The sequence below is a fragment of the Gallus gallus genome, chromosome 8 (genome assembly GCF_016699485.2).
Source record: "Gallus gallus isolate bGalGal1 chromosome 8, bGalGal1.mat.broiler.GRCg7b, whole genome shotgun sequence".
Taxonomy (NCBI): domain Eukaryota; kingdom Metazoa; phylum Chordata; class Aves; order Galliformes; family Phasianidae; genus Gallus; species Gallus gallus.
In genome coordinates this window covers 24,145,640-24,166,201 of record NC_052539.1, presented here as the reverse complement: position 1 = coordinate 24,166,201, position 20,562 = coordinate 24,145,640, and the positions used below count along the sequence as shown (strand labels likewise).

General features: G+C 38.9%; 2 protein-coding genes across 4 annotated transcripts in view; one reads left to right on the top strand and one right to left on the bottom strand.

The window, feature by feature from the left end:
- The window catches only part of ZCCHC11 (zinc finger CCHC-type containing 11), a 92,650-nt gene that overhangs the window by 8,718 nt on the left and 63,370 nt on the right, over positions 1-20,562 (top strand). Inside the window, exons 4-5 of one of the 2 annotated variants that reach the window (XM_046944888.1) lie at positions 11,966-13,599; positions 14,595-14,740. The gene's annotated coding sequence lies outside the window, so the exon portion shown is untranslated. Of the gene's footprint in view, positions 1-11,965; positions 13,600-13,812; positions 13,898-14,594; positions 14,741-20,562 lie in introns of those variants that run through there. The other variant, XM_040705219.2, reaches the window with a different exon arrangement.
- Positions 443-13,661, bottom strand: FAM159A (family with sequence similarity 159 member A). 2 transcript variants are annotated; one of them, XM_004936793.5, is made up of 3 exons: positions 13,442-13,661; positions 6,742-6,881; positions 443-922 (listed from the first exon to the last, which is right to left on the bottom strand). In XM_004936793.5, exons 1-3 carry the CDS (start codon positions 13,621-13,623, stop codon positions 822-824), a joined length of 423 nt encoding a protein of 140 aa, XP_004936850.1. In that variant the 5' UTR covers positions 13,624-13,661; the 3' UTR covers positions 443-821. The 2 variants fall into 2 exon arrangements, with proteins under 2 accessions (XP_004936850.1, XP_040561167.1); XM_040705233.2 differs by lacking the exon at positions 443-922 and adding an exon at positions 4,042-4,127.

Sequence of the window (20,562 nt, the reverse complement as noted above, 5' to 3'; positions counted from 1 at the left end):
TTTTTACACATGCTATATAGTCAAGTATAGACATATGAACTTGTTATCTCTATCTGTAGACAACACTTTTGTGGTCACTAAGGACTTTCATGTTTGCAACATTCAAAATCTTACTACTTTATAACTTAAAAATCACAAGACCTATAATTCAAGTTCGTATGAAATTTAAACAACTTCAATCACCTCTTTTGTTTTAAAAGAATTTGACTTCTGGTTTAAAATTAAGAATATATTTATGTGAATCTCAAGGTTGGAATCCTCGAAGGAAACCAGACAGCAAAATTGGCAAAAATCAATTTTTTCCTTTCTGATCTTTGACAGACTTTTTTCAATTAACTTCATTTTGTTAACGAATTTCCTCATCATAATAATTTCTAGGTCTATGATAACTTCAAGGAAACTAAGTTGGGGAAAGTGATGAATTAAGAAAATACAACACAAGTGAATGCCAGATTTTATTGAGGTACTGCATTCACATGTTTGTGAACCAAACCATCACACTTGATTAAAGATCATACTAATGATGCAAAGACATCATGTTAAGACAGCACACAAGGAAAATTTAAAACAAAGCTTGGTCAACAGGGTGTACCAAATTACGCTCTGCCTGACAACTGTTATATCACTGGAATTGCACAGCATAAGACAACAATTTGCATGAAAGTAATTAGCAGCAGTAGCTGGTGCAAATTAAAATATACTTCCCACAACAGTAACCATACAGAAATGCACATCCTGGCATCTTGTTGGCATCTCAGGTCGGTGTCTTGTAATCAGCTGCAATTGTAGCAGCCAGGAAGAGTTGGTAAGGTTCTTGTGGGTCACAGTCTATCCTCGTGGCTGAGAAAATACCTCTTGAAGCCACTTGGCTCTGTCAACAGCTTATTTTGGTAGCCGCCATGTGAAGGATGAATTTCCATAACTGCAAAATAACCAGCACAGTTAATAATTAGACTGAACAGGGGAAGATTTTCTTCTGCTGAAAACCAGAGTTAAGGAACTCCTACAAACAAATCCAGAACAAACTACACAGCTCACTGTATTTCATTTCACTGGGATTACTTCTTCCAAGCATCTAACCACAGTCCTAATATTTATCATGAGAAGAATTATACTCCCCAAAGGAATTAGTACAGCTATGAACACTAAATGCCTCCTCTGGAAAGGGATGGGCAGATCTGCTTCTGTTCCTCTGTTTTGTAGCAGGGAATTTATTCCTTTATGTGATAGAGACGTCACGCACAATGCTGCTGAAATAAGACAAGAAAAATGAAAAGTCTTAGCTAAGTAGTTCATCTAACATTTCTGTGCTTCTTGAAAAAATGTACCAGTAAGACTTACATTCAACTACATTTCTTTTCACTATTTTTTTTAGCGAGACAGTGTGCACACCTCTATTCCTGAAGGATAAAAATATTCCAAATTACATTTTAAAAACTTATATGCAAAGAAATGACTACTGTGCATGAAAACAAGATTGCTTCCAAAATGAAACAGCTGTTGGCACAGCCAGGTTGAGAAGCAGATGTTCATCTGGATAGGCAAAAGTAATGGGTATGCACTGAAGTCTGGCCAGAAAATCTCAGCTAATTCAGCTACAGAAGTCCCGAAGTCTAAAATCTTGGATTTCAAGATAGGTGAATACTAGCAGGTTAAAAAAAAGACTTCAACAAGTAAAGCACTTTGCTTTTATCTTTAATGCATTTCACCTTTTTGATTTCAGAGCATTTCTCCAAGGTACTGAGATAATGCTGAATGGTAGTTCTATCCCCCGAAGTCTTGCAATCCCTCTCAAAATGGTATCATCCATAAATTTCATACAACGCTCTTTGATTCTGTGAGTCACGCTATTAATATTTAACTGGGATAGTACTACAACACGTTTCCCTATAAAAATACTTAAGAATGAGCATTGAGGACTTTTGCCTAGTTTTCATGAAGTGTAGTCACAGCCACTTGCTCCTACTTCCCTGACAGGCAAGATTATCTTGACAAAGAGATTAGTCTGGCTTATTACTATTTGTCATCACGAAATCTGTGTAGTTATCATAACAGGTTTAAAGGAATGCCTTCAGCTTCCTGGCTCCCCTCCTTTCCCTTACAGTAAGCTACATAAGCAGCAGTAGTGTGGGGGTCCTGTCATTAACATCAATATGAAGTTTGGCAGAAGTACGCATGTCACATTTAGCTGTCATGTGTGGCTGTCTCACAACAGTTGAAGGTTTGCAGCCACTTATGGATGATCACTGAATAGTGAAGACATGAAATCTGCAGCAAACAGACAACATGAAAACAGAAGCAAAAAAAAAAAAGCAATTAGAGAACCAGAATTTTCCACCAATCCTTAACCTAACTGTTCACTAAAATTAAAAAAAGATCTTGCCCCCTTTCTCACTTTCACTGAAAGTTCTCAGCTGCCCTATTCTAGTTCTGGAAGCAAAAAGGCTGAGAACATGGTTTTCCTTGTTTTAGTCCAGGAAAGATATCTCAAGCATTTTGAATCTTTATCATAAAGTCAGTCTCATTCTGCCAATAAAATAGAATTGTACAATTCATCCATAAAAAAAGCTTTCAAGGTTTTTCATCTTCCTATTATATACACATTCAAATCATACAAGGAAGCCCTTTGCAGCTGGCCTTTTAATTCCATCCTGTGTCTCTCCTCCTTTAAGGAACAGTGTGTAGCAGGCTACATTTCATCGCACTCTGTAAACATCGGTCTCCATAACATGGAAGCAAGCAGGCAAACTAGGCACAATGGAATGAGAGACTCATTACAGAAAACAATGCCACATTCACAGACTTGAACTATGATTTCATCTCAGTACTTAGAACCCGTGTCAGATATTTTTGCATTTTCTCGCTATAAATGGCTGCAGGATCATTTTAAGTCTTCCTATGGCATTTTTTCTTTTTCCTTATTTTGCAAAGGAAACATGTAGGAGGATTAGAAGTTTCAAAATTAGTTTTGTTACTCTTAAGTATTTGCAGGAGAGCAAGCAACTTGTTCTTCTGATAAGAGTACTAAGAAGGATGCAATTGCACTTGCAATGCACAGGGTAGCTTTTTTTTTTTTGAAGGGTACAAGAGGGACAGGGAACTGACACATCTACTTTCCTGATGATCTAAGAGCAGTTGCTGAGCAAACAGGCTTGCTTAGTTTTCCGTGAAAGGTAATGCTGATCTATGGCATGTATTCTTACATTCCGTGGGTGCTTAGCCATGAGTTTTCACCCTCCCTGCAGAAAGGGAAATGGACATTTCATGCCATCTGAAGTCATCTGCATTATTCATGAATTCCTCTCAAGTCTGTAGTACAATTTTTCTGTATTGCAGTATATTTTAAATACTATTTTGCATGATCTGTGCCATAGGCAGTTTGACCTTTAAACGTGATTTTAGCATAGAAATCAAGTCAGTATGAGGCTTCATTTTTTTGCATGATAACCCTGTTCATTTCTATATCAGACTGGACTCAGCAATCATAAGGAACATCACCAAGAAGCAGAACATGACTAAACTACCAACCAAGTATTTCACTGCTCTTCCCTTTGGTCACACAGGACTCCTACCAGTTAATGCCTGAAGAATTTATTTTGAATGGCAACTTAAAATGGCTGTTTTCTTAGCAAGGTCTAGGGCAGCTCAGACAGTATGAGGGAAAGGACAGACAGAATCAGGGGAATGTAGTCTTTTTTTTAGCATGCATTCATGAATTAGTATTTGTGCAGAAGTAAAACAAGAGATTTCTTTGGAAATACTCTTCCAATCTCTGTAGATACTTTCCTGTGCAAGAACAGCATCAAGGCAATGTAATCTTCTCTGGCACATCTCCACAAAGGAGTATGCACATATGTAGAGACAGTTATAAGGTATGTGAGAATGCAACTCAATGTCTCCCACTCTTCTATTAGCACTTTTCAGAAAGCTAAAAACTCATGAGGAATCACAGCATTTGACAAACACTATACTGCATCAACCAACACAGAAGAGAGCAGAGTATGTATATCAATACGATACAGTAAAATGAGATGTCCTTACTGTACCTTTTTCCTTACAGCATTCGTAGAATTCATCCAGTACCTCTACTTTTTTTTAACATATAGAGCCCCCTCTAGTTCCACTATCTGAAAAAACAAAAGCATTTTTAATAAAATAAAAGGTATTATTTTTCCTTTAGTTACAAGTAGTAATACATAGATGTACTCACTGCACTAGAAAAAAACAATTCCTGGAATCTTCCTTCACAACCGTTAGAGGATGGGATAAAGCACCATCATTTCACTTTCCATTCCTGGGCCTCTGAGAGGCTGCAGTTACTAGCATTCTTGTGTTAGAAAAATAAGCATCAAGATCAAGAGGAGTTATTTAATGTAGCTGTGCTGAAGTGTAAGCAGGACTCATATCAAGCAGTCAGACTCCTAAAATAAGTGGTAAGAAAAGCTTCCAATTCATGAGAGTAGATCAGAACTCTCAGACCCTCACTCCTTTCCAAAAAGGATCAGTCACTTTTACCTTCACAGTACCTTCCATCTAGTCATGCCAAAGCATTGTGTGGTACAAGGCTCACAATACTTCTCTGCAGGAAAGAAATACCATGCTTGCTTTTCAGAAAGATTCCTGCTTTGTTGCCTGTTTACCTTACTGGTACCACTACCCTCCCAAAAACTATTAGATCTTTACTCAGTTCTCATCTTCCCTAAACAGTTCAGCCTTAAAACACTTGCAATCTAGGGATGTGCTAGTTCCCTACATATTGAAAGGGATGAACCATTTACAGAGAAAAGCTTATGGCTAAAAGGAAAACAAAACCACCTAAAGGAAAAATAACTCAAGTTCAGAAAAAGCAAGACTGAGATGAGTTCACAGGTAAAACTCTCATTCCAAGGCTCATTCTGAAGCTTCTAAAATTTGTTTTTATTGCCTACAGATGATTATGCTAAAAATAAAAGAACTGAAAGAGCAGGAGAGCTTTCATTTTTCCTTATGCCCAAAAGCAGCTAACCTGCCATTCTGTAAGGGACTCAGATTTTGCATGACTTCCATGCAAAAGGAACCCAAGTGATGAAGATAAGCATTCAGGCTTGTCAGTGAAATCCTTTAAGTTTTTCAGAGACCTCTCATCCTTGGCAAAGCAATAGGCTTTCTGCTTTTGGCAGCCTACCTCATCAACAGCTAAAACTATCAGAGTTTGGATGTGAAATAATCAGCATTCAGAACAGTCACAAAAGAATAATAGGTGAAAACAGGACAAGCAATGCAATCTGAATAAAGCTCAAAGCAACAGAAGCAGTTAGGAAAAAGCAGAGATCTCTCAATATCCTGAGTACTAACACCTGAAACTAAGACAGAATGTGAATACTGGACCATCACTGGGGAAAAAAGGAAAGATCTGTAATGCCTCAGCAGGATGTGATTTTGCAGCAGGGATCAAGTCTATAAAGGAAAGATGGCAGCATTTGGCAGAAGCAGTGTAATGCACCTGTCTCCTTCCCAGCCTACCACATGCCAAATATGTCCATCACAAAAATATAGACCAGGAGAAAAATAGCACTGGTGTCCAGGCAATGGCTTAAAAGTTCTTCTACTTGCTGTAGAAGACTTGAGAAAAAATGTTGAATAGTTAGGCATTCAGAAGTATAAATCAGTTTATAATTAGAATACAGTCATCTTATAAGAGTTCACTAGACTATTTGTTCATCCCACCTAAGAGTTTATTTAGGCTTCTCTATGTAGCCCAACCTATTTTCGCTGCTCCAGAATAAGTGTCAGGTTTTCAATTTGCAGATTAGTAGCAGTTTGCTGAATGTGTGACTTTCACTTTGGATGTCAGCTCAGCTTACATAGCTTCAAAAGACTCTACATTTCCTGAGAGCCCTATGAAGTAGACCAAAACCTGCCTTCTCTGGAAAACAAAGCAAGGTATAGGAAGTTTATTATAAAGTAGACTAAGTTAAACACTAATCTGTGTGCTTGCTATTAAACAATAGGTTATAATTACAATAACTCACTGATCATCTATTGCCATTCGGGTATGGAAGCACTCTAAGAGCCAGCAAAAACTTTGAATTTAAAGTGATGTTTGTTGGTGGTAGATACTGTATTGTACTGGCTAATCTGCATATGTAATTCTTTTACAAAAAAAGTGTTAATTCAACTGACCAACAAGGTCCTCTTTGAAAGAGTGGAAAAACAAAGCTTTTAGTGACCTTTAGAGTCTAAGCCACAAATATTGGCTGAAGCATTCAGAAGCAGTCACTGGTTCTCCTATGCCAGTAGGCTACATGCACTGTTTCTGCAGGTGGCTGCTCACACAGTTTCAGAACAAAGTTATGGAACAAAAAAAGAATGATCCCTCCCTGTCAAGAAAATGCATTTAAAACTTCTTTTGAGCTTCTTATCACTAGAATGAAAGCATTATTATATATGTATGCATTTAAACAAGAAATTAAAAGTAACTCATTCAGCTTCTTTCTGATAATGGGATTTATTTGTTACATCCTTAATAGGTATTATCAAGTTTTACACCCTTCCCACTCATAAGGAGGAAGCTTGTGCTAAATATTTTCATTTGAGTTCACTACAGATTTCATTCAGTAGAAAAAACAGCAAGATAATGCAACATCATTTTGAAGAGATGTCAGAGAGAAAATGCGTATTTGGATTCTTCAACGTATGTGATGCCAAAATAAAGCTTTTACTGTGGAGGAGATAATGTATGTCAATAACAACTGGCCTTACCTGCCATCTGTAAGCTTAAACCAGTATCCAGTTTGCTGCGTGGCTTTGTGCTGATAAACAAATAACAGAGAACACACACAGTGATGATAAAAGCAAACAGGACCACCGCTGCTATTGACAGGCCCACAAGCGCTCCAATACTAAGAGAGAAAACAAACAAATTAAGTGTACAAACATGCTGGAATACCCATTAAAATAGACATCACAATTATGCCTGCAGGCTACACGTACTGAGTTGTGGGAATGTCTGTGTTTACTGTACACAAGTTTAAAGCTCAATACTTAGCGTATGTATAGATATACATACCTATATAGAGGCATTATTTCATTGTCCCCAGAAGGGCCAATATGATTACATAGTGGTTCAGCACCAGGCCCTTTGACTTTTCATGTCAATGTTGTGATTTAAATGTTTATGAAAATCAGCAATAACTTCATACAGCAACTTATATCAGTGAAATCAGACTCCTCCAATGCAGTGCACACTCCCAGGTAAGCCGCTGGAAAATTCAAGAAGGTGTGCCCTGTGCTTCCCAATTAAAAGTATAGCTTAAAGAATACACAGCCTTTGTACAGCATTTTCATCTGTGCAGAAACTGAAAAAGTTAGTAATAGTCTTCACTAATGTAAAGTAAAAAAAAGTCAAGGCATTTCAAAAAGAAAATTAATGTTTTTTGTGGGTTTTTGTTGTTGTTGTTGTTTGTCTGCTTTTTTTTTTCTTTAATTAATTTCTCCCAATTTTTCCAATTCCTGAACAGGATTTTGACCAATGTAGAAGAAGCTCCTAAGATCAGATGCACACGCAGGAATTCCAGAGCTCCAGGCAATTGGCCTAAGTTCCTCTTTCTCAACTATGACTATTATAGTTGTATTTTCAGCCTGAACTGCCACTTCCATTGCAAGAAAGGCTAACTAGAGCATTTGAGTAAAGCATTGAGCACTAGAGTAAAGCACACCTTTGTAACATACTTCTCCAAGGCTGACATGTTCATAAAAAAACAGAACAAATACAAGCCACATTCAGTTCTGTCAGCAGCTCTGTAGAACAGGGAGAAGTACTGTGATCATTGTTACTCCTCTTTGCAACCTTTATCAACAGATTTTATCAGGATTCTACATCTGCAGGATAAAAGCTGCTTTATACTACTACCATAGTCATTCAGCAAGAAAGTATGTTTACATACATACATTTTTAGCAGCTTCCTTATTTCTATCCTTCTGTTCAAGCCTTTTCCTAATAAAAAACTTCCATGCCAGAATAAAGGGTCTATTCCAATAGAGCATACAATTTGCATTTCTGAGCCCTTATCTAAGATTCCTTTCAAATTACAGTGTGCAGTGCAGGACAAATATATCAATGCCAATCCAAATGCTAAGCAGAGTTAGCTGTTCTAAAGATAAAATAATAAAACATCAGAATAAATCAGGTATCTATTTATTATAATATATATTATTTTTGTTCAGGCATCTGTTAGTTCAATTGTAGGTCTCCTCCAAGCAGAGGCAGAAGATGCCATTAAGCAGCACAGCTGTGCATTGCACAGCACAACACACTAGCATTATCATTAAAGAACTTGTGCAAGTTACTGTTTATACCACACAAAGCATAGGAAAGAAAAGTAGTTCCTGGAGAACTCTCATACTTCCTACTACAAGTCAAAGACTTGTAGGTTACATAAACGGTTACACACCACTAAAAATGTTTGCCAAGCAGCAGCAGTGTGAGAAGATCTTACCAAAACATGGAAATTGTCACCACAAAATTCTAGATTTCACTTCCTAAACCAACCCAAATTGAGACAGTTTGTATGTACTGCTTTTAAACATTTTTTTAATACCAGATTGTTTTCGATGCGCTGAAGCTAACAGCCCTCTTAGAATCTAATATTCATTTCTTAATGGTTAATTCTGTGTTAAAGTTCAAGAGTAGGGGTTGTTTCTTCAGTGACTGAATTAACTCATGGGAATTTATAATGCCTTCCATAGCTCTGAGCACTGAAGCATCTTAAGACAGCGGTACTTTTTCTTATTTTAATTAAGACAGTTCTCAAAATACCAGAAAAGCCATCATTTTAATGATTACCTTTCCCTGAAAATAAAGATAGCCCTTCAGTAAGTCCTCTGACTTACACAGGGATTACTATGGTGCTGCATATCCATCTAGAAATGCTTTGTTAAAAAGCATTTCATCATCCTCGTATCTTTACTTTAAGCAGTGGGTGTTTAAGGTCCACAGGTCTCAGGTTGCACTTTCAAGATCAGTCTTCAGGTAGCACAGACATTTAGTTGGAAACTAAGAAGCTGCTCTTGTCCAAAGCTGTGGCCTTAGTAGCACTGATAACCTATCCACCCTCAAAACAATATTCTAGCATAAGAACAGCTACAAAGTCCTTAAAGGAATCCTGACAGCATTTACACAACTTAGAACGTGAGCAGTGGTAAGCTTGACAGAAGAAAACTCTCCTAAGACTACATACAACAATGCAGGCATGCCACAGATACTACTGACTGCTGTTTCACAGTGCCAGATGCACACGTGCAGCACTGCCACACACCTGCACAGCCAGAGGCTATATGAGCTGAAGCTGCACTGCCCGCAGGATCCCACAGCTCCCTCTGCTGCTGTCCAGATTGCTGCTCTGAAGGTCATCAACACTTTCAGCAGAGGCTCAGACACCTATTGCTATTTTTAGTCCTTAAAACTAATCCATCCACACCAACAGCAGCCAGGAACAGTTTAAATATTAGCTAAGCAGATGCAGTACGTCCACAGCAAGATTAAAAGGAAGCTCATGAGTCATCTGGATCTGAGTGAAACAAATGTTCCTAATACCACTGTTGCAGTGATGCACTGTATGTTATACTTGCAAAGCCAGCACATTAACAACAGACCAGCAAACAGAAACAAAAGACTTGCTTTTTTGGAAAGTCAAAACAAACGCCCAAAGATCTACTCAGCTAAGCAAAGCCTGCCTAGATCAGAATGGCACTGTGGCTCAACAAATATTCATTAAGCATCTTGAACAGCTACACTCAGCCTGCCTGAGTTTTAGTAAAATAAATAATACTATATGAAGCTTACAAGATATATGGATTTGGAGTGGATATTGTAATGCTGTTTGATTGTGAAAGAAGCCATATCATTTGCAAAATCAACTTATTTGAGCAGTAGCACAATAATCCTAAGACTTTAAAACAAAAGGTTACTGATTGAAGCCAACAGCATCACAGCTCAGTACAAGTTTCACCTGCCCAGCACTGCTCCCTTTTCACCCAGTTTCAGAGGTAAAGCAGATGTCGCAGTTACTGCAGGTAGACACACAGTGCATTGCTCTGAAGGGTAAGCTGTTCAGTGCTTTGCTCACTGGTGTTTTGTAGCATCTGTTGGGTTTCTGGTTTTTTTTTGTTTTTTTTTTTGGTGGTTTCAGAAGCTTTGCAGCCTTCTGGTGAATTCTATCCATCTTTTTGCTCATGTTCCCTTTCCTGCTCCATTCGTGTCTGGCTTCATTCAAAAAGCATCCTTCGCTTTTCTTCACTGAGATCAGCCTATCCAGAAAGGTAGAAAGGGAACCTACATCACTAACTAAAAAAAAAGTTATTTGATCATAAGTGCCAGCAAATGAAAGGGTAGCCAGGAAATTACTAATATTGTAGATAAAAATGTTCAGAAGTATGAAATATCAGTGTTGCTTGAAGATCAATTTCTGATTGTGCAGCAGCTCCTAGTACAAGTGTTAGGGAACACTTTTCAAAGATCAGTTTTTCAGGAGTGGCCAGGGAAAAGAGGACTCATTTTCACAAAGTGCAGTATATAGTTCTAAACATCATTCAGACAGTATTGATTTGGAGAAAACAATGAAAAAACCCTAAAAGGCCTGTAAGAGGCAATTGCTTCAGTTTGCCCAGGCTGAAGGTTTCTTCGGGAACTGCTTCCATCAGAGCTAGCTGCCAAGTGGTCTGGCAATGTGTCTCCCACAGCAGGAAAAACACAAGTACACAATAGCTGCCAGAAACAGAAACTCGTGTGTGTCAAACAGCAGTAATCCCCAAGATAGCACCAACCACTTCATGGTACCTTCAGCCATTGCTTTCAAATTAATAAGTCAAGCAGGGGAAGATGCAGGATAAGAAATTGCAAGCTCTGGAGCAAAGAAAAGCTTGCAACAGTTACCCCAGAGGATCTTGCAACTTCCTTCCCATCCTCAGTAGTCTCAGCCTAAAGACTTACCTTGGCTGGCTTTGGCTAATTCCTGAAGTTTTAAATCTGTGCCCTCATAAGCTGTAAGAATCATTTGAAGATTTATTTAGAATTATTTTGAAGAGTTAATCAGTTATGTAGTTGTTACATTCTGATGTAGGCAGCAGTCTGAAGTGAAGGCAACGTAGTGATCACCAAAACACTGAAAGAAACGTTACTTACGTTTTCTTTAAGCACCTAATGGAATCATTATGTGCAAACATTTAGTTTTCAAGGTCCTAATAGAATGTACAGCTTCCAGTGTAGTGTCTAAGTAAAAACTGTCATTTGATTTGCTACTGGGAAAGCACTTGTGAGACCAGCTTTCAGCACTAACCATTCAGTGACTTCGCTTAGAGGTATATCGCATTTATTCACTTCAGTTCACACAGGACAGTTACGGCAGAATTTGACTACAGTAGCTTAGAACCATCCTACTGAAAAAGGGAATGAATACTAAAGTATCAAAATCATAGTCCAAAGTTGTGATAACTTTGCCCAGATAAAGACTTAGCAGTCACTTCTCAGAACCTAAAAGATCTCTGTGAGATCTTCAAAAAGGTGCTTCATTAAAGGCTTTCATAGGATTTTGTTCTTTGAGGTACTTTCTGAAAATGATGCTTTATATGCCTTCACTGTCCTATCCAATCCCAGTGCAGGAGCATGATTTTTAAATTTCATTTTTCTGTTCTCCCATTTTAAAAAGGGTTCCTGTGGCCAAAATGTTCAGACTATCCAAAAATTATACCATCTAAAGTTAAAGCAACATGGCTATTTGATGAGAAAAGTATAAAAAGCACACTTAAGGACGTCAATCACACAGCAGGGAAGCTGAGTAATTCTGTATCATTCTTCACAGATGAGGATACTTGGGAGATTCTCAGATTTAGCATCAGACAAACCAGACGATATTAGACAGGTTAAATGAATGCAACTCCACAGCACTGGATAGCAAAGCACTGAAGAAATTCTCATATGAATTTGCAGGACTGCTGGCCAAGGCATGCAACATGAGGCCACTGCCAAAGGACAGGTGGACTGGGAATGCAACTCCAGCCTAACATAGGGCTCAAGAGGGGAACCCAGGAACTACAGACTAGTACGCCTGACTTCCACATGGGCAGCACAAAGGTCTATGAAAAGACTAGTTAAGACCACTAAACCAAGAGATAAACACAGCATCAAGGCCTTGAGTGCTCAAGCTCAGGGCCAAACTTGCACAGCTGGATCCCTTTGGAAGAGTTCTGAGGGCTGCTCCTTCTTCCCTAATGAGCTACTTCAAAGTGAAGCTCTTACTCTGCACTTGGCCACAGATCCATGCATCCAGGTGCTTGCTCACAAATTTACCTCCTGATTTGACCATGGACATGCCTAGTAGGAACCAGTGGCCTATGCCTGACTGGTTACCATCTCCAGATGTACCCCTGAACTCCTCACTTGACTTTCCAGCTTGCCCTTGGGCATGCACCACAGCTGTGGACTTGTCCAGCAGTTGCAGGGTTGTGTCTGACCCTGGCTACTGTGCCTAGCCCACCACAGCCAGGCCTGCCCTGCTCATTCCACCTGGAATCAATGGCCAGGTCCCTTGCTGGTGGGGCTGCCATCCCCAGCCACCTTCCTACATTTTCTAGCCTCAAGAAGCTGTTTTTCCAGTCACAAACTTGTGTAAAGCAGTGAGCACCGTTGTAAGGAGACAGTACCACCTCACCAACCTGATGGAGTCTAGGACATGTCAACCGGCAGATCTGATCCTGAGCCTCTTTTCCAAGCAATTAAACACTATGAAGGCAAGGAGTGCCAGACAACTCTCAGAAAACCAAGCAAGTGGTCTAAAGCAATGCCGATGACTTTCGACATACACAAAGTAGCTAAAAATAAACTCAGAACTGCCAGTTCTGAACTTGAGAGAAAAGTCTGAGTGACAGTTCAATAAAATCAGTGTCAACCTGCAGCAAGAACCATGGACATCTGCAGACATCTGATGCTTGCCATCAAACTGAAGGATTTTGAGGCCAAGACTGAAGGCATCATTTTGCCACTGAGTAAAACATTGCCCTGCACCTTGAGCACTCAGCTCTAGGCTGCGCACCTCCAGAGCAGCGCTGTGGAGACAAGGTGGCTAAAATGACTGCAGCGGCTCCAGGTCAGCCCAAACCCACCCCACCATCCCCCTGACCACAGCCCTCCATGCCACATCACAGTTCTTGAACACCTCCAGGGACGGTGACCCCAACACCTCCCTGGGCAAAAGCAAACTAGGAAGAAAACTCCCAGGAAGCAGTATGAAGCAAATAGAAAGATCTATCCTCAAACCCACCATGGTGTCAGGAGAACTCTCTCACGGCAGCAGCTGCAGCTTTACCACTGCCCTCGAGGGCACGAAGTCTTAAAGTGCCTCAGACCAGACTCACAGACAAGTCCCGGCCAACGCGGCTCTCCCGCCCCCACAGTAGCCCTCCCTACCTGAGCCACCACATGTAGCTGTGCTCGTAGGGGAAGAAGCTGTGGGGGTCATCGCAGCAGTACTTGACGTCCTGGAAGCCGCAGCAGTACACGGCGCGGGCATCGCCTCCCACCCGCGGGCAACTGAAGCCGCTCACCAGCACCCTGTCAGCGTTGAGGTAGCTGCTGCACTCGGAGCTCATCGCGCTGTGGCGGGGCTGCCCGCCGCCTCGGCTCCGGCGGCACACGGGAGGGAGGTGGGGCGACGGCGGGCGGAGCTCGGGCGGCGGGTGGGGCAGGCGGCGGCCCGCGGTCCCTCAGCGCTCCTCAGGTGTCGCCGCAAGGCGGGAAACGCGTCCTAAAGCGAAGAGCCCGGCGCCGTCCGCTCCTCCGAGGCAGAGGACCTGAAGGGCAGCGCCTCGCGGAAGGGCTCGGTTCTCCCTCAGCACTCGGTCCCAAATCGAAGAGAGAGTTCAGGTAGCTCCCTACGCTTGTAAGCGTCAGGGGGATCTTGGGCAACGCAAGGGGGGTTGAGCTCAGAGTCCCTTGGTTTTATGAGGGTAATATTATACTTCGTTTCTCTCAGAGGCCAGCCTCACAGAGTTCTTCATTTCAGTAGTTTTAGATCACGTTTTTGTTATCTATTTTTTAAGAAACGATGCCCAGGCAGGCAGCATTCCCTGTTGAAAAGAGCCACTTGTGAAAGAAAGGTGGGGAGATTTCAGTTTGAGATAGCACCTGTGTGTCCATCATGTGTGCCTCAAAGTGCACTTTGGCCCACAGAAAGCAGCATAAGAAAAAGCCCCCTGGAGAGCAGTGGTTATATGCAGCCCCTCCAAAGACCCATTCCTCAGCACTGGCAAGGTTGGTCTTTTTGAGCTACAAAAAAAGCTAGATCAAGTGGATGGTGGATGCCCCATCCCTGAAGGTCTAGCTGGACCTGATAGAGCTGTAGGGGTCCCTGTTCACTGCAGGGTAGCTGGACTAGATAGCCTCTAAAAGTTCCTTCCAACTCAACTTAATCTATGATTTTAAGTGTTTTGTCACACAAGTGACAAAGTCACCTCAAGCAAAAGTTTTTAAAAAAGAAAAGATGCTATACAATAGTGAGAGAGCCTGAACTTACTTTGCAAGACCACAGTAATTCAGCTAATGCTTCACATTTTAATTTCAGGCTTTACCTTGAGATGAACCACAGGCAAGGGGTTTTCAGCAGCTTGAAAAGAGGCTGGGTCCTCCTCAGGCAGGGTACATTCCCTCAACACCTGAACAGGGTGAGGCTGGTAACAGCAACAGTTACCATCAGAAGATTTAAACAAGGTAAGAAACTAAATCTAAGATTCATTCAGTAGATAGTATATGACATAAGTTACTTACTTTAAGCTCATCTCAGAGACTCAGTAGTATACTGAGTTAGTAGGAGATAGAACTGATTCTAGGTACGTAACTGGTGTACTTTAGGAAAGGTCAAGCTGCCTAGACATTAACTTAAATAGGGTGCCTTGACCAATCACTATAGGGCTGGGGTGGAGGGTAACCCAGGTGAGGATAATCAGGACTCATCAGTGGCCACTTAGAGTTCTAACACAGGTGTTTTCCACTACTGCATATACCCCGCTCTACGTTAGGATGGGCTATTTGTCAAAAAGTATAAATACGCTTCAGCTAGTTGGTTGTTTCCTCTTTGGTATGTGACATCAAGAAAGAAAAGGGCTAGGTTACTGTGAGATTATAGTTCTACTCTAATTGCTCATGTTGTTTGGATAAATTGAGAGTCAGAGCAGTTGTTTTATGATGAAGTTGAGGATTAATTTATTCAGAATGCATACAGCAGAATGATCTTCTAACAGACCTGAAGGTAACCTTTTAACTTCAGTTATGTTAGTAGTGTTACTACATGTTGTAATTGAACCATGGCTCTTATGATACTTCATTCATAACATCTGTGGGATATGTTTCTAAATATGTTTCTATTAGAGCTTCTAAAAGAGCAGAAAACTAATTTTGAACTACTATAGAGGTGCTGCTGTCTAGATCAACTCCAGCCCTCACTCTCAGGTCTACATAGAAAGTTATTTCTTAACCATTATTAATAGGCAGACAGCTGCATAAATTACTTCCAAAAGTAATCTTGTGGCAATTTTTGTAATTAAACAAAATTGTTGTGTCACAATAGAGTAACTAGTCCTGATTAGGAGTTACAACTCAAACTGATGTTACTTGGTGTAGATAATGTGTTCTGTCACATATGAGTGATGCAGATGACAGTGATGTTTTAAACCAAAAAGGGAACAGAAGTTTAAGGGGTACATACAATACAGTGAGAAACTGTTACTCAAAGGACTAAAAAAGTAGGATTTATGCTAGGAGCACTGGAAAGAGCAGGATCTCTTTAGGTATTTGATTTATTTGACTTGTGTATTAGTAAAGGACAGAAATGTGTGAAGAGAGTATCGTACATTCTGGGTTCTGCTCTCATTTAGCTGAGGTGCAGCTGCAAGCAAACTGCTTTCCCAGTGAGTGCTTTAGTTTCCCTCTAAATCTTCAGTAGTGGAGTGGTCTGATACTTGTTTGCAAAAGTATGTTTTGAGATCCTCTCTATGAAAGTGAAGAAATAAATTGTTATGGTTTCTTTTATGTCACTTTTAAGCGTACTTATTTTAGAAGTCTTTTTAACTGACTATTTGCCATACAGATTACTTTTTTAGTTGAATCCCTCCAGTCAATATATGTTGTATGGATTTTGCCTTAGTACCATCTCTAAGATGAATAATGAATAAAGTAATTTAGAGCCTCAGGAAGTAAGAAGAGATTTCAGTCAAAACATGGAGAGAGAATCAGTGAAACAGTGGAAAAGACTTGTTTTAAGTGTTGAAACTGGTGGTTTTGAAGTGAGGATGGAATGCTGATAAGTGGTTTGTGTTTGTATGTGTAATGGTCCCAGTATCTACAGGCTTTTTTATAGGCAGTTATTTGTAAGTATTTCAGAATAGTGGCTTATGTATGAAACAAATCAAATTTTACCCTTTTACTCTTACTCTTCTACCTAGAAACAGAACAGTAAGATGGATAATATGGTTTCCAACAACAATCTTAGCCAAACTACCTTTGTCTTAGTGCAGCTCTTCATTTCTCTTTCCTTTTCAGAAGTGCAAATTCTTTTTGCTCACCTGAGCTTTAGACACAGAAATGGTGCACTCCTTACTTACCAGACATTTACAATGTAGCACTGGCTTCATCTGTTATATTCACTTTGGTTATTTACCCTTCTTGTAAGGTATGATTATTTGTAATTTTAGAGATTCAGTTATATATTATAAAGGAATTTCTGCTCAAATAGAACTGGACAAATTGTAAAAGATTTTACTAATTATGTAATTTTTGAACATAGAGGATAATTACAGGGATTATTCTGCAACTGAGGTACTCAACTGTAAGGAAGTTAGAAATTATGGGCCTGCTATTTCACATCTTTTAATTTAAGCAGGATAACTATCAGAGATATTACCTGTAAAACATTTAAGTAGTTTGATCTTTTAAGCATCAATAATACACTTATAGATAATGATACTTTCATAGACTCATAGTGAATTGTCATTTTCTATCAGTTCGAATTTACCCTGACTGAAACTGAAAATCAAAGAAAAAGACCTTAAGTAAGCAGGTATGAAAAAAGTGGCTTTTGGATATTAGTGAGTAAATAATAGATTCAAATATGTTGCCACAATTTTCACTGTAAAGTTGAAGTGAAGCGTATTAATTTCCCTTGTTTGGTTCAACTTCTTAGCCAATGGTTTAGATTCAGTCCACTTAAGAGGATTTTTTTGAAAATAAAATGCTGTTTTGTTACATAACTCTAATCAGCGTTTTTAAGTTACTCTTTCCATGTATTTTTGTGTACCTTGACTCGGAGTCCTTTTGTTCACTTAGCCATCACAGAGAACATTCATTCTAGTTTGTAATTCAAAGAAATTCAGATGTTAACAGCAGCAATTACTCTTTCCTCTTTAACCCTCCCACACAACTTTCTTAATATTTTGTGTGTGAGGGAAACATCATCTATTGTTATAGCTCTGCAGAAAGAGAGAGACAAGATGCCCATTTGCAATTTCTTCTTAATTTTCCAAACTTCATTATTGGGATGAAGTTTACTATCCTGTATTTCTGTTTCCTGCTAAGTTTTTTAATTTCATTAAGAAGTATGGGAGTAGGAAGGAGGAATAAGAAGACGACTAAGCTCACTAGTTATTATTTATGTATGAAGCTTGGAACTGGATGCAAGTTTCTCCCTTGCGCCTGTTTCTTTTCTCTCAGCAAATACATTTAAATCCAGGGGTTGAAGTGTATTTCATTTAGTTCTCTTTCACAAATGTAATGACAAACAGCAACACTTATTTAATTAATACATGTGACAAAATTCTGTATGCTAGTTTGAAATATGCCAGAAGACTCACATGATTGACAGTATGAAATTTCACTGTTTCTTTTTCTATTTGTGTTCAAATGTAAGAAATGACATGTAGAAAATTACATTCAAATAATACTAGGTTACTTAGAATTTAGAAATGCCAGACTTACAATTGATAACATGATCACACACTGTTTCTTAAGAGATTCTATGTAACTTGGCATTGAGGTTCTAAATATTTTATTTTCTCACTCTTTTCTAATGTATGATGAAAAGTTGATCTGCTGATTGTTTACCATACCTAATGTGAATGCACTTATTTCAGCTGTGTTTTTGATCTAATAGTTTTGGTTGCTTCACAGGTATTAATTCATTTTTCTGTGTTCTGTGAGATGAAGGGTTGGGATATTTATCTATTGTGCAAATAGCAAAATATGTCATTACCTACTTGCCTCTTATACTTGAGTCTGGAAGCAGAGATGGATACTTGTTATTCATAAAATGTGTGAGACCTTTGAACAGAGAATTACAAAAAGTTCAAAGTATTGCTTCCAATTACTATGATAGCATTTTATTAAACTGCAAAAATATTAATAATAACCCTGGAGGGGGAACTTTTCTGTCTGTACTTGGCTGACTTCTGAAATATGCTTCCCCTGCATTTAAAAATGCATTTAAAATGTATTTGGATTTTTAAAAATATACTGCAAAATTCCACAAGCAATCAGAATCATAATATAAGTGTCAGTTCAACCTCATTGTGGATGACAGTGCTTTAAATTTGTTGGGTGAGAAGTCACATGGTGTATTGTTTCTTGATACATGTATCATATATAACAACAGGAAGATGGGAACGTGGACTTTTCACTCCTGATATTGTGTTAGTCACAAGCAATGATATGCTTTCTTCTTTTCTTGACAGTTTCATTTTATTTCCTAGCTGCTAAAGCTCATTTTTATTCCTCTCTTCTAGTGCTGAAAGATAGTTTTTTTTTCCATATTGGGAATACTACTTGATTTTGCAATGGTGTAAGAAGAATCAATTTCCATAGCCCTTCTACCTTTGGCTGACACTAGAAAGCTGTATTCAGTTTCAAATTCCTTTTCACTTCAGCAGTGAAGATAAGGAGCAGTTGTCCAACATAAGCTGTCAGTTTGAAGGAACGATAAAAAAAATATTCTGGTTTTGTGTGTTTTCAAGACACTTTATGGGTCCTTCAAACCAGTTATGTTTGCACAGCAGTTATTAACCACAGAATGTGTGAGGTTGGAAGAGACCTCTAGAGGTCGTTTGGTCTAAGCCCCCCACTCTAGCAGGGCTACCTGGAGCTGGTTGACCACAACCGTGTACAGATGACTCAAGATCTCCATGTGGGAGACTCCACAACCTCTCTGGGCAACATGTCTGTGCTCAGGTACCTGCACAGTATTAAAGTTTCCTGATGGGCATGTATCTAGTATGGAACTTAAGGAAGAATGTGCCTTAGGTAAGATTCATGAGAAATTGTTTTGCCTTGATGTTGGTGAGCTGGATTTTGGCTACATCAGTGGAATAGTTTTTTTTCTAGAAGAAGTGGAGATGGAGGGTGGCACAAAAGTATGGTGAGAGCATTTTTGAGAGCCAAGTCCACTTGATTCCACTAAGTGATAGTAGTCTGTTGTGCTAAAATGCAATTACCACTACATCCTTTTCCATCCTGTATAAAGATATATGTTCTTGTTCAAAACATTGCCAACAGAAGCATCATAAACACCTTTTTTATAGTCTTTTGTCCTACCTTCATTAGAGAAAGGGGAAAAAATGAATACTGATTATGAACAAAGCCAGAAAAAAGACAAAATAGGAATGTCTTCGAATTATTACACTTTCCATTGGACCCCCTTTCCTCCTTTCATCTTTTGTGTTTGACCTACTAAATGGCATTTTAAGAATATACTTTAATAGGCATAATACTTTGTTAATTGAGGCTTCGAACTTAAATTAGGTCAGAAAGAGACATCGGGGTAGAATCAAAAGAAACAGTCAGAGGTAAAAGACTGGAAAAGCAATGAAGTTTTATCTTCACAGGTGGAACTGACAGAGAACTCAATCAGAGCAGATTAAGTAATCAAAGGAAGAGGTATTTCCAGGCTGATGTGGAAATTCACATGCTTGTTTCTAACAAATGGATGATTATACATCCACTTCTATACTTGCAGTAATTACTGCTTTTTGTTATTATTTTTTTAAAATAAATTAATTACTTGCTCTCTAGTAGTGACTGATAACAAAAGAATGTCTCTGCTTTCTCATCTTCCTTAGGTACTGAAATCATTTTCTCTGAACTTTCTATCTGCAGATGAAATGTTACATTTTGTTGCAAATAGCTTCACACCTGAAACTTGGGAAAGATTTATCCATATCAGCTGGCTGTCTATTAATATTTTCTTCTTAAATCTTCAAAAAATATATCTATATTATAAGAAATATAGTGTTACATGTTTATTGAATAGATTATTCATATTACAATAATTTTTAAGTGAGTTCTCTGAAATATTTTTGTTTTCTAGAACTATATGAACTTTTGGTCCCCAGTTTCTTAATATCATTTTTGATAAAATACATCTCCCATGCGTGCAGCTAACAACTACAATTGGTGTCCTGCAATTTCCAATATTCAGTAAGATTAAATGATTCATATAATTCAGAGGTTTGATCTTGCAATTTTACTCAATGATTTATTCCTGTTCACTT